Consider the following 14,348-nt stretch of genomic DNA (forward strand, 5'->3'; position numbering starts at 1 on the left):
ACGACCATTGACATATATAAAAACGACCAAGGGAATTTCTGTTAATTGTTTTTGAAATAAAGTTTAAAAAAAAAAAAAATAGCCTACGACCAAGGTGAAAGTTAGCGTCAGCTAAGCTCCAGCTGTTAAAGTGACACTTACATGATTTAATGTGCTACTGTGTGTTAATGTAGGCTATCATTGTTTCTGTTTGTTACCCCCTCATATTTGGTTTAACTCATTTTAACATAAATTAGCCTACACACTTGTTTTACATTCTCTCACGTTCATTGTGCCTGGTAGTCAAAGCTAACTGTATGCTGCTTGATTTAAAAATGTATATTACAACCACAAAAAACAACAAAGGCCCATTTTACCCCTTAGTCAATGACCGCAACATTAATTGTGTACTCCTACATAAGAACAGATGGCGTCAGAGGTTAGACGTTGGGCGAACAGTCATAATCCATCATGTAGCAACAAATAAGGGATGCAACTAAAAAAAAATATTATTGAGTAATGTGACAAGTAATGTGACAAATGCCCATTCCTACAAGTGATGTCATTAAATTACTTGTTTTGTCTGTAGAACAGTCCAAAACCTTAATATATTCAGTTTATTATCACTTAAGACAAAGAAAATCATCTAATTGTTTGTGTGAATGTTTTGTATGATTGAAAATCAATCAATCAATTATGTCTATGTTAATGGACAAATGAATTCCTTTAATATTATAACCGGGTGTGGATTGTAGGACACAGTCTGTTCACAAATAAAAGCCAGTGTGGGGATACAGTAGGCTATATGTCTTAATAATCTGGTCGCATTGCATCATCACACAGTGAACAGTCCAATGACAGATTGTTTGGTGCTTTTCCTCAGACACTCTGGTTGCAAAAGATGGCTTAACCCACAAGTGCTGACTATTTGCTGAAAGGATGAGTAAGTGAGAGAAGTTGTGTGATTGCACCCAGACGGAGCATGTGGGTGAATGAATGAGCATGTGTTTATGTGTTTCTATTTAATGTCCATCTTAAGTTATGCTTCGCATGTCCTCATTGAAGAAAACTCTGCTCAGTCTGTTGACCTCTACTGTCCTTCTAGCTCTCTGAACCAGCTTCATACCTATGATTTGTTTACTCAACAAAACAAATGTCCTTCTTTGCATGGGCATGAGTCTGTCACTTCCTCCCTGGGCTTATTTCTATGGCAACAAAGGGGAAAGGAAAACACAAGATGTTAGGAAAAGACGTCTTTGAAAGGGAGAGTAAGAGCCGGGTGTGTCCAGAAACTTAAAACTGAAAAAAAATTACAGGCTGTTTTTGGAGTTTAAAGGAATGTCGGCCTGACTGACTGAGAGAACTGATGGAGAGTAAATAAATGTTGATTGCTGACTTGCAGTAGTGTGATGTGAAGTGGAATACACAGAAAGATCAGTGTTTGTATCACATATCTCTCCATTGTCAAACACAGGTGGGTCCCCTTGTACTTACCTAAGCGATGCACAATTATAGCAACAAGGGAACACACCCTGACATACCAGACTCTGGTAAGAGACTCTGAGCCACGCCTGCCTACACACTCACACACACACACACACACACACACACACACACACACACACACACACACACACACACACACACACACACACACACACACACACACAAAATGAGGTAGCAAACCTGCATACATTGATGATGACATTCAAACATTTTCCACTAATAGCACAATTTTAAAGCTTATTTAACAAAGGGAATAATGAAGGAGAGACAGTGAGACCCTCATAAATAAGATAATGTAATGGGAGCTGATACATGACACTGTGTTTGCCACGATGGCTATGTATAGCCCCTATCACTTTGCTGTCACTTACAGTATACACACAGACACATATTGTATGAGCAGATTATGTATGACGGTGTCACCTATAGGTTAGATGTGATACTGCACAGTAAGCAGCTTGTATACAGTACATGCAGGAAATTGCTGGTTGTCAGTGAGCTCATGCAGACTTCTCTAACAAAGAGGCAAAGAACATGAACTGCATGGAGGTCCCAAATGCTGTTTTAACTGCATAAGGTCTGTCATTTACTTAGCTCTGTGACCACACCCTTCAACTAGAGAACCTTTGTCTTAGAAGTTTAAGTGCCCTTGAGCATGACACTACCAGAGTGTCTGTTCTATATCTGAACATGACCTCTGATCCTATTAACCCACTGGAGGTTTGGGCCCTACCAACCCCCTGTTTCTCCCACGCTGTGTGTGTATTAGTGATCAGTAACTTGCTTAACTTGATTGCAAAAATGTAGGTGTGGTAAATATGAAGCAACAGCCAGCAGCGGGGTATTTCAGTTTTGCACAAAGACAGGATACAACTGTTTAATCCAGTTTTTGCAAACTACCAGCAACTCTAAAGATCACCTATTTACACATCTTGTGTGTCTAATCCCTACAAAAAAAAAAACCTAAGAATTTTTTTTTTAGAAATTATAGTTTTAGTGGGTTTCTATTTCTGGGCCAGGGTTCAATATTTAATCAAACTAAATATAACAAGTTAATTAGTGAGCTTTAGAGGTGCTGGTAGGTGGATTTTGTTACCTTGTTACCTGGACAAAGCCAGGCCAGCGGTTTCGTATATCTTACTCCCCCTGCTCATTCAACATGCCGATCTTAACGACAGCTAACTTGGTTTAGCTATATCTTTGTGCTAAGATAACCTGTTGAAGGCGGTAGTTTTGCCAGACATGAGAGGGCTTCTCATCTAAATCTCTACAAGAAAGCAAAAGTGTATTTCCAACTATATTTTAACAAAAGTAGATGTTGTGTTAAGACCTCTATCATTTCAATTTATATTGCAATGCAGTGGTGCATACATATATTAAACAAATGCATTTAATTAAATGACACTAAACTAATTGCCACACAGCTTGGGGTCTTTGGGGCCTGTAAATTGCCCACTTTCCCTGGTTGGTAATCCAACCTACTCTGACCTCTCCAAAGAAGGAGGCAAGCAAAAATAAAGTTTCTGAGAAGGGATCAACACTTTACTATAGGTATTTGCCTCCTCATGCTTTAATGTTCCATGTCTGCAGAGGGCGATATTGCACAGAAGCAACTCAGAGTGGGTCCATAGTGGGGACTCAACAGTGGACAGCTGCAGATCAGATGTCTCAGCTCTGAATTACTGACTGACGACTTAGTTTTAATGACTCATAAAGACCCTTTTTTTGTACCTTGTTTGTGACTTATTTTGCATTATGTTTGCTTGAGTGGTGCTAATCCAGACTTCATGTGCATATGAGTATTTACTGTGCTTACTTTCATGTTTTTGTGTGCTCATGCAGCCCTGTGCAGCATTTCACAGTTTTCAGGGTGCTTGAGTTCCTGAGTATGAGTGTTATCTTCTGTGCAGCTCAGTGATCTTAAGATCTTAAGTCATTATGTTGGCTCAGTGTCATTATGTGATTGAGGCTGATTATGTGCATGCAGACAGTTCCTATCAAAGTCGGTAGATCAAAGGGTTGCCCTCCCAATACACACACACACACACACACGCGCACACACACACACACACACACACACACACACACACACACACACACACACACACACACACAGTCTATCCTTTACACTGCCCTCCTTATTCCTCTATCTCCCCCTCCACTCTCTTCACCCTTTCAACAGGGCAATAGCATGCGCTGTAATATTTTCCAGATGTCAAGTACCTCCCTTCCTCCCTTTCCCTGCTTTATTCCCTCCATTTTAACTCTGACAGGGGGGAACTGAAACCCGGAAAGTTCTGCCCTCCCTTACTCTTTCTCTTCTCCTCCTCCCCTGTTCGCTCGTTCTACATGTTGGTCTCAACGACAAAACATGACCCCGGGAGGTCAAGCAGGAGAGGCTGGCGCTCTCCCAAAGCAGAAAGGAATGCCAAAGCAAATGCATTTCCCACATTGCATGATGTGCTAGTATTGTTGCAATCAGCCGTTTGGTCAATGGTTCACTTGCAGTGCCAGCTGTTTGTGCCATGCTCTTTTGCTCTGATTTTGATGAAATTGTTATTATTTTCTAAGCAGTAGAGACGGGGTTTTTTTCAGTTGCTGAAACGGGACTCTGTCTTCTTCACTCTTTCTCCTCCATCTTGCCCTCGTTTCTCCTTCCTGTGGTGGGAACCAACTGGGGGAGTTGAGCAGAGGGGCAGTGGGAATGTGGACGGTTTTCAAGCATGGGGCCCAGGTGTTCCCTCCACTCTTCTGCTATCATTTAAATACATTTAGGTGCACCTTAAATGTGTCTGTATCTTCTCTATACAGGACAGTATATACAGAGTGCATTCAATCTCTGCTCACAGCGAAATGTCAGTGGAGCTGCAGACACAGGTTTCACAGAGGGGATAGAGTCTTTTCACCATCTCCCTCTAAGTGCATAAACACACTCATCCACTCAGAAACGCACAGACAGACACACCGTTAATGTGTGTTAGCATGGACTAGATCTGTGATTCCCGACTCTAGCTTAAAGCACTTAACGATCCCAGCAGCTGTTGCTCATGTAAACTCTCCTCACACACACACACACACACACACACACACACACACACACACACACACACACACACACACACACACACACACACACACACACACACACACACACACACACATATAAAACATAAAAACTCACACACACACAATCCCACCTCCCCATTGCTTCTTTTCCTTCTCTTTGCTTTGCTCTCCCCTTTTTTATCCATGCATATAGTTTCTTTAAAGCAACTAAGGAACACTTCAATTATAGACTCACTCCACACAAAGAAACACATACATGCTCCTAAACAAGCAAAACTGCACACATGCACAAATGGACCCACAGATGGTTTCCAACTTTGCCACACAGGGACAATCTGTTATTTCTTTTGAACTGTTGATTAGTTAATCTGGGGAACAAAGCTGCTGTTCTTCATTGTGGCCCAGCCTTTATAGTGATTACTCTGATAAGCCCCAGATATCTGCTGGTTTCATGCAGTGTTATGTTACTAGGATGTGTCCCATGTATACGGATTGTCTCTCTGATGCATGTTAGGCCCACTGAGAAAAGTAAGCCGCTGAGATCCCTGCATACAGACATACAATAGGATGCACATGTTTCCACAAGCACAACTTCCTGCAAGTTTGTGACTCTGTGGGAGGCTCATTAGTCCCATTCGCTGTCAGTCCTGCTGCATATGTACATTGGTGCATATTTTAGTATGTCTGTGGGCGTGGTATACATGATAAATTATCATTGAGATGATCATCAAGAGTATCACCTACAGTACTGTTTTTAATGTGTTTTAAGTAGTCCTATGTGTGCAAGTATGTGTTAGTACTAAATCTCTACTTGTGTGCATTCTCTGTCACAGCATGGTAAGATGCAAAATATTACCTATTTCTTTTTTATTTATTATTTATTTTAGCCTTGCCACAATTGTGGGAAATTACTCCTATCCATGAAAGGAATATACACTCATTAGCTTTCTTGCCGAGAGTCAGATGAGAAGATTGATGCCACTCACATCTGTACAGTAAATATGAAACTATACAGCAAAGAGATTGTTAGCTTAGTTTAGCAAAAAATATAGAAACAGGGAGACTGACCTGGAGATAATGTGTTCAAAAGGTCCTTGTTGCAGAAAAGTTCACACTTCAGAATATTGAATTATTAATGTGCTATCTAAGCAGCATTTTAACATTGTATGGCTGTGTGCGTTTGAACTACTCTGTGCTAGGGTGGCAGTAGCTCAGTCTATAGGGACTTGGGTTAGGAACCGGAGGGTCGCTGGTTCAAGTCCCAGTATTGACCAAAGTACAGAGTGTGGAGGGGTAGCTGGAGAGATACCTGGGCACTGCCAGGTGCTCTTGAGCAAGGCACCCCAAACTGCTCAGGGCGCTAATCCACCACTGGCAGCCCACTCACTCAGACTCTCCATTTGTGTATGAATAGGTCCTGAGCATGTCTGTGTGTAGTGATTTCTAACAAACAGAGTGTAAATTGTAATTTCAGTAAACAGTATAATTTATATTATATTTAAGTTGATGAAAATGTCAAACATCTAACTCTAGGCGTTAAAACTTTCCACTATTCTGAGCACTTTTAGGACTCCTCTACGCCAATTTAAAAGTTGCGCTTGACAGTTTATTATTGACCTTGGAAACGGCAGTTGACAAAACAGTCTCCACTTCCATGACAATTGCCAACATTATCTGCTAATGAAGACTGTGTGAGCAGTATGACTGAAACCATTTAATAATGAGGCCTTTTTCACTGAAATATTTTTACGTCACTGAAAACCACAGGTGTAAATAACCAAAAAACTCCCTTGTTCACTTATTCACTACTCCCTACATAATGGGCGCTTAATGATGAGCAGTAGATGGAGATTTTGGACAACTCCTAATAACCATGATGACTAACAGGTGTAGAGTTGAGCAACTGTAATTTTTACATCTATAAAGTGTAGCATTGTGGGATTATTAGCAGAAAGTATTGTAGTCCCTCCACACACACACACACACACACACACACACACACACACACACACACACACACACACACACACACACACACACACACACACACACACACACACACACACACACACACACACTTGCTCTCCCTCATTCATAGAAAAGCTGTTTCAACACCTAAAGACTATGCAGGAGCAATGTAACACTCTTAAGTGACCTACATAGGCTGCAGCATCAGATCATTTACATGCCCACACAAACTCACCTGCACTGACCTGGATATTCTTTATTACAAGCAGACATACTTACGCATACACACAATTTTGTCAGTCCTGTGAAACAGGCACACTCACGTGCAGACAGATATACAAGCCCTTCTCTCTCTCTCTCCCCCTGATAGAATTAGGTTTCTCTCCCACATACAAACACACACTCTCTCTCACTGCTGAGAGACTGAAATATCATATGGCCGGGTGGATTGGACAGTGAGAGGCCCGCTGGGAGGAGAGGGGAGTGGTGAAAGGATGGGCTGGTGAAACCAGTCTGCAGCTTTTATTGTGTGCAGGCACAGTGGCAGACATCACAGGGTCCGCTGTTGTGCCTTTGAGTCTTTGTGAATCTGTTCCAGAACACTTTTCTCTCTCACAACAATCTCTGTCTACATCAGTCTAACATTGCACTCACCTCCTCCCCCCCACCCCCTCTCTGATCCCTTGCTCTCACTTTCCTCAGATTTTTTTATCTTTTCTTAGCCTGTTTCCATCTTTCATTCTATCGGTCTATGTCATTTACACACTGACCTATCTTGGGAAAGAATCATTCACACTCTTCCAAATGTTACAACATTAAAGTTAAGCTCAAGTTATTTCTGATTCTACAGTGAAAGACAAACTGTGCTGATTGTGTATTCCTTTCAACTCTGATGAAGACCAGGCAACTGCCATAAAACCAACTGGACTGGTCCCACTGTGTCTGAGGCCAAATCTCTGAGTGTTTTCTCAATGTGTGTGTTCCTCAGAGAGACAGAAAGGGATCTAGAGGGGGAGCAGAGATGCAAAAATACTATGGAGACAGGAAATGACCTCCCAGAGAGAGGGGGCTTCCCCAAGGGTTGTAGTTCTCTCTGTCTCTCACACACAGAGCTATTATACTGTCTATGATGTCTACCAACAGATATGCGTGAGAAGTAGAAGGCCAATCAGGGAGTGTTTGAGGCTTTTGCTCTGTGCTTGAAATGCAATTAGCTACAACAGTCATCCATTAGCTCGGCTCTGGAAACCATTGCATCACTTGCTTCTCAAGGGAAGTTGCATGTGCCTGCACCTAACAGACTGTCCCATGGCCGATAATCGGCCTGGTGTGTCAGCGCCCTATAAGAGTGTGTGTGTGTGTGTGTGTGTGTGTGTGTGTGTGTGTGTGTGTGTGTGTGTGTGTGACTTTGTGTTCATGAGTGATTATGACTGCTGACAGCTTATTCCTTCCATGGATGACAAATGTGTTAATGGACGTTGATATCATGTGTTGCAATTGAGAGTGTGTGAAAACTAGTTAGCACTTAGCAAGTGAGCACAGAAGTTAACTGAAAGCAATGAATAAACAGTTGAAATAGTTAGCTAAAAGTAAAAAATAAAGTGCAAATAGTTTTCAAAAAGTACCAACAAATGATGGCAACATCAGCTTAGCATATATATGCTCCCAGGGTCCTATGTTGCCCAACTCAAAATCCTCTTAATATGACACATTAAGGACACATTTCAAATTGTTTTATGTTATGCAAAGTTTATTACTAGGTCAAATGATCAATGTGTGTTTCCCTGTTTCCCATCACCTACAGTTAATACCCTAGGCTACTGGTGTTATACTCCTCAATAGGCCCTCAAATTTGCGGTCAACAGTGTTTTTGACTTTTGACATTTATATCTCCAAAGTGGCTAACAGATTTTTACCATTCAAACTGCATTTGAAACATCCATCTCCCTTTTATTCTTTTGTGATTTGAGCAACAAAGATAGCCCTTACTAATCTCTTACAATGTTTATATCAAGAGACACACATGCCCTGGGAACATGCAGTATATGGCCCTATAGTGATGATTCTGCTTAGGTTTCGCCAAGTAGGCCTATGCATGCAAACTTGACCAAAGCAACCTAAACATTAATGATTCAATTGTATGAGAACATTGTGTAACAATATGCAATTGTAGGCCCTATATAACTAATCGTGCTAAATATCACCCAGTTAGAAATTAAGGGAAACATGCCAGGCGGTATCTATAAAGAGGTGCTTGATCTTATCTAAAAGGGCTAGGTACATCACACAGTGAAGGTCGGGAAACATAGATCTAGGCTATGTGTACTGTATGTTAGTGGTAAGCACTCTACCTCATGTGCCATAAATGTGCAGATGTCTTGGCTGTAACATTGCATGCTTTTCAGACTGTACTGGAACATAAACCTTCATGTATGCTGCAGAGATTCGTTCTTCACTCTGTATAATTTCTGCACAAAATCTCCACATGGATGGTCCTCTCACCCTGCATTTATTTCCCCACTTTCAAGTTGGAGATCTTTAACTCAGATTTGGCACCTCTCCTCGTCAGTCTTAACACACACTTAACGTTCCGAATTCCTCATCTGCAAATGTGAACCAGCTGTGCTCCTTGTGGCCCCGGCAACACAAGGTGCGTTAATGAGAGAATGGTAAATTACAGTTAAGCTGCGTGATGATGGCGTTCCTACTGTAGGCTACATGGTGCAGACTAGGCTGTTGATGTGTTAATTGTAGCGTGTACTTTCTTACTTTGTGTATGCAGTGCAGTGTCCTCTGGCTAGGAGAATACATCACATAGCTGTTCACTAGGCTACAGCTGTTTTAGAAATTAAAATTAAAAAAATAAATTTAAGGGTTTTGTTAAACTTGTTTTATGAGTGAGTTTTTTCTGTCTGCACCCTGCTGCGAGGGAAACTCGAGTTTCTTTTGGGATTCCGTGGGAAGGAAATCTTCCTGTCTGCTTTGTCCATACCAGGGATCCGATCCAGATCTCAGACCCCCGGTGGCTGCGGGTGCGCGCAGAAAACTCGGTCAAAGGGTTTCTCAATCTCTCTCTCCCTCCCTTTCTCGCTGTAGTGTGTGTGTGTGTGTGTGTGTGTGTGTGTGTGTGTGTGTGTGTGTGTGTGTGTGTGTGTGTGTGTGTGTGTGATTACCTGCATGCACGCGCAAATCTCTGGATCTCATGCGTCAAGACTTGTGCACATCTGGTTTTGGCAGGGTCGCAGAGTTGCGAAGGAGGGACTATTTCAGTGTGTGTGTGTGTGTGTGTGTGTGTGTGTGTGAGGCACGCTCTGCGCCTGAACTCTGTAATTCGCAGCAGATGACCACTTGGGGGGATGGAGGCGTTGTTGGGGTGGTGAGCGTTCCCTCAGACAGTATCAGAGCGCACTGCACAAATTAATTTGCTTTATAGAAGATGCTGCTAAGTGATGGATCCGCGTGCTTGATGTGTACGGCACTTTTCTCTCCACTTTTCATGGCAACAAGTGGATTATGGACGAATCGGTCTCCAGCGTGAGAGAGGAGAGGGGCGACTGCACCTGAACAACACAAAGCGAATGCCGCATCAGTTTCTGGCTGTGCCAGCCGCGCAGTGGGAATGGATACAGGCAATTTCCTGGCTGGGATATGCTTTCTCCTGCTGTCGCTCAATGGGTTCATTTCTTCCTCACCGGCGACGAGCTTTTGTCCCGACCGCTGTGACTGTCAGCACCCGCAGCACCTCATGTGCACCAACCGCGGGTTGCGCACTGTGCCCAAACCCACCACGCGGGTGCCCGAGGAGGTGCTGATCTTCAGCCTTGGGGGTAACTTCATTGTTAACATCTCTGCTTTTGACTTCACACGGTACAGTAACCTCGTGCGGTTGAATTTACAGTACAACCAAATACAAACAATTCACCCAAAAGCATTTGAGAAACTCTCCAAGTTGGAAGAGCTGTATTTGGGACACAATCTTTTTTCAGATATACCCGCTGGGACTTTACAATCCCTAAAAAAATTAACTATTCTCTGTGGAAATAATAATGACATTAAGAATCTCACATCGGAGCTCTTTGCCAACTTGGATAATCTTGTTAAATTGCGTCTGGATGGCAACTCGATAGAAGTTCTGCAGGACTCTGTTTTTAAAAGTTTGACCAGCCTACATTATCTCCATTTAGAATCCAACAAACTGCAGCATATTCACAGAAACGCTTTCTCTAAACTCACCAAACTGCGCTTTCTAAACCTGGCCCACAACAAGCAGTCAGCCGTGCGCAATGCCCTCATTTTCTCCCAACTCAAAGCTCTGACAACTTTGCTGCTGTCTGAAAATGAAATACAGTACGTTGGAAACCACGTGTTCCAAAATCTAAAAAAGCTGTCCAAACTGTCCCTCAGCAACAACAGAATCTCTCGCCTGGACAGCGGGGCTCTGAAGGGGCTTTCGAGCCTCAGAGAGCTTCTGATTGACGGAAACGAGCTGGAGGAAATCCCCGCCGGTCTCCTGGACTCCCTGGAGCGCATCGAGGAGCTGGACTTCAGTCGCAACCGGATTTCCACCGTGGACTCTTTGGCTTTCTCGCAACTTAAACATCTGAGAGTGCTGAAGCTGAAGAACAACATGCTCACCAGCCTTTCCGGGGACATTTTTGCCCTCAACAACGTGCTTTACGACCTGGATCTCCATGGCAACAACTGGACATGCGACTGTCGCCTGGAGGAGCTGAAAAGATGGATGACTGCTGCGCATTCTCAGGGCAAACTGTTGACTGTTTTTGTGCAGTGTCACCACCCAGCAACTCTGAGGGGGAAATATTTGGACTATGTGAACAGCTCCCAGCTGCAGCCCCTCGGGAACTGGACCCACTTGTGTAGGAGCCAAGCTGTGCCTGAGGAGAGCCGGGGAGGGGGGGTGTTGGTAAAGGTGGAGGGAAAAGAAAATGGAACAGCGGATACAACAAAGCAGAAGGAGAGAGTTGGAGAAGGCCACGTGGAGGAGAGAGAAGGTGTAGATTTGAGACATGGGAACAGGGATGGAGTCATAATGAGGAAAGAGGGAGAGAAGAGGAAGAGAGAAGGACAGGAGCGGGTGGGAATCCAGGGAGACCAAGGTGGTCTAGAGGTGGCAGAATCCTCTTCTTCACCAGAAAGAAAGAAACCAAAGAAAGAGTCACTCAGCCCAAGATCACAACCTGCTGCAGAGGCTGCTGGGAAACGGGCCAAAAGTAGGCAAAGGTCAGACGTAATTTCCAGAACCGATCCACCAGCTATTTCCACACCAAGCCATGCTGGAAACCAGGACAGGGACTCTACTGATGCAAACACTGGGCTCAACACCACTACTCTGGTCCAGTCAGGAGAAAAGTTTGATCTTCTGAGATCGTCCGATCAGGAGGAGGCGCTACCTCTAATCACAGATCCTTGTGTGTTCAACCGCCATTTCATCACTAATGTTTCAGTGGATCAAGTGACATCTAGTACTGTCACCATCTACTGGATCACCAGGGATCATCACCGCTACACACCAGGACCTGGGCCAGGCCTAGATGAAGTCCACTACCGGATTCTGTTCGACCGCTTTGGAACTCCGGATCGTTTCCCTCGCTATGTTTACGCTCGTGGCACAGCTCGCTCCGTAACCCTTCGAGAACTCAGCTCAGATGTGACCTACATGGTCTGTGTGGAGGGAGTAGTTGGAGGATCTGTTTGTCAAGTTGCGCCCCGTGACCACTGCGCCGGGCTGGTCACTCTCCCCGAGGGCTTCAGCCATGGAGGCCTGCTGACCTCTGACCTCCAGCTGGTGACGGTGGCCACGCTGGCCGGGAATGCCGTGCTGCTGCTTGTCATTGGCGGGGTCTGGCTGGGGCGAAGCCTGAAGAGGAGGCTGCAGAGGAGGAAGACGGCCGTGCACGTGCGGCACATGTACTCTACCAGGAGGCCGTTTCGTTCTGCCGTGGCGACCGCTGACTTCACAAGCTACCAAAGCAGCCGTCCTGCACGACTTGCACCACTAGAGGAAGGGGACCTCATTGAGTTCCCTTGTGACCGCTTTCTGGACAGCAACAGTGTTCGCAGAGACAGTGACATGCAGAGATTCTCTGACTAGAGCCATACACATTTTTTTTTAAATGTTGACATGTTACAACAGAAACACATGTGAATTGCCTTGTGCTGCAATCTTTGGTTTAGTCCCCTCTCTGGAAACACCACATGATCATATTAAAAACATGGATGTGTTTGTGGCTGTGAACAGATAAAGTCAACAATCCCACCATTTTGTGTTTTGGTTACTCACTTGACCACAAGAAAACTTTCAAAGTGACAATAGAACAGACACCAGAGGAAGTCCAATCCCTCTGACATCCTCTTCCTGCTTTGTGCCTTTCCTCTTTCATTTCCTTGCACCTGCGAGTGTTTCTAAATGTGTGATTTGTTGATGTATTGTGTGTACGCATGAATGATTGCTCACTGATTTCAACTACGGTGCTAATGTTGAGTTCATAGACATCATATTGTCTCATATTTGTACAGTATGTAATGATGGCTGCTGGTTGGCAGAAAACAAAAGCTTGTTTTGTATCACATCTATCACGTTTTATACTTTCTATATGATTTTGCATTACATGAAGAAGTAAAATCCCCAACAATGTGATTCATTTGTCATTTGACTGTTTATGGATGATTTAACTCTAGAATACATGTTACTCTCTTTGTGGTTTTCAAATATCTTTAACGTATGCCACTGATTATGTTAAGTGAAAGGGGATTGTATTTCTAGAAATGGGGGAAGAGTATTCCATATACATATATTAAAAAAGAGAGATTACTGGCATTAACCGCTTGAACTCCAGATTGTGTTTCGCTACCTTTGTTTTTACTTTTACTTACTCTTATGATATTTTTTTTTTTTTTTAAATCAAAATGGGTCAATTGCTATTGACTGGTAATATTAGCTGTAACATAATATATTTCTTGTATTTTCAAATATGGAGCAATTAATAAGAGGTTTCCTCTATGACTATTTAATGCTTTATAAGGAGACCTGAACAATGTGTGAGAGTGGGGAAGATAATTGAAATAACATGTTGGAGAAGTAATTGTGTGTGTGTGTGTGTGTGTGTGTGTGTGTGTGTGTGTGTGTGTGTGTGTGTGTGTGTGTGTGTGTGTGTGTGTGTGTGTGTGCGTGTGTGTGTGCTTTTGTGTGCGTATGTGTTTGCTTTTGTATTTGTGTCAAGATGAGGTCTGGCAATAGTTAAGCAGTCCCTTTGTTTGAGTAGAATAGGGTGGAGTGCAAATCAGGCACACATGCACAAAGACACATGTACACACACACACACACACACACACACACACACACACACACACACACACACACACACACACACACACACACACACACACACACACACACACACGGATGCACAATTGCATGTATATTAGGTATATACCAGAGAGGCTAGATGTCAGAACTGAAGCTTTTGACATTAAAACAGCTTAATATTCTGCATTAAAGAGTTTTCAGCTGGTACCACAAAAAAGTCCTTATGTTTGGCACACTCTCATTTACTGATTAGTCAGACAAATTTAACGTGTAAATAAAAGACAAAATACTATTTTAAATGTTTCTTCTTGAATTAAATAGTAAGACATGCGTATGTGGTTGTATTGGCCAAACATAAAACAGCCTATGATCTACTTTGCTGACCATTCCAGTTGTCTACCACTAACAAAATCAGTCACTAGATGGCAGACTAGACCATACTGTATGTACAGAAACGAACCGAAAACTATAATCTCATTGCTCACAACCACAGACTAACTGT

General features: G+C 43.2%; 1 protein-coding gene across 1 annotated transcript; it reads left to right on the forward strand.

Moving 5' to 3' along the window:
* Positions 1-9,879: 9,879 nt before the first annotated feature.
* Positions 9,880-14,138, forward strand: tril (TLR4 interactor with leucine-rich repeats). Its single transcript, XM_039819508.1, has one exon. The coding sequence runs from the start codon at positions 10,139-10,141 to the stop codon at positions 12,629-12,631; it is 2,493 nt and encodes an 830-aa protein (XP_039675442.1). The 5' UTR covers positions 9,880-10,138; the 3' UTR covers positions 12,632-14,138.
* The last annotated feature ends 210 nt before the right edge of the window (positions 14,139-14,348 follow it).

The sequence above is a fragment of the Perca fluviatilis genome, chromosome 13 (assembly GCF_010015445.1).
Source record: "Perca fluviatilis chromosome 13, GENO_Pfluv_1.0, whole genome shotgun sequence".
In the NCBI taxonomy this organism is placed as follows: domain Eukaryota; kingdom Metazoa; phylum Chordata; class Actinopteri; order Perciformes; family Percidae; genus Perca; species Perca fluviatilis.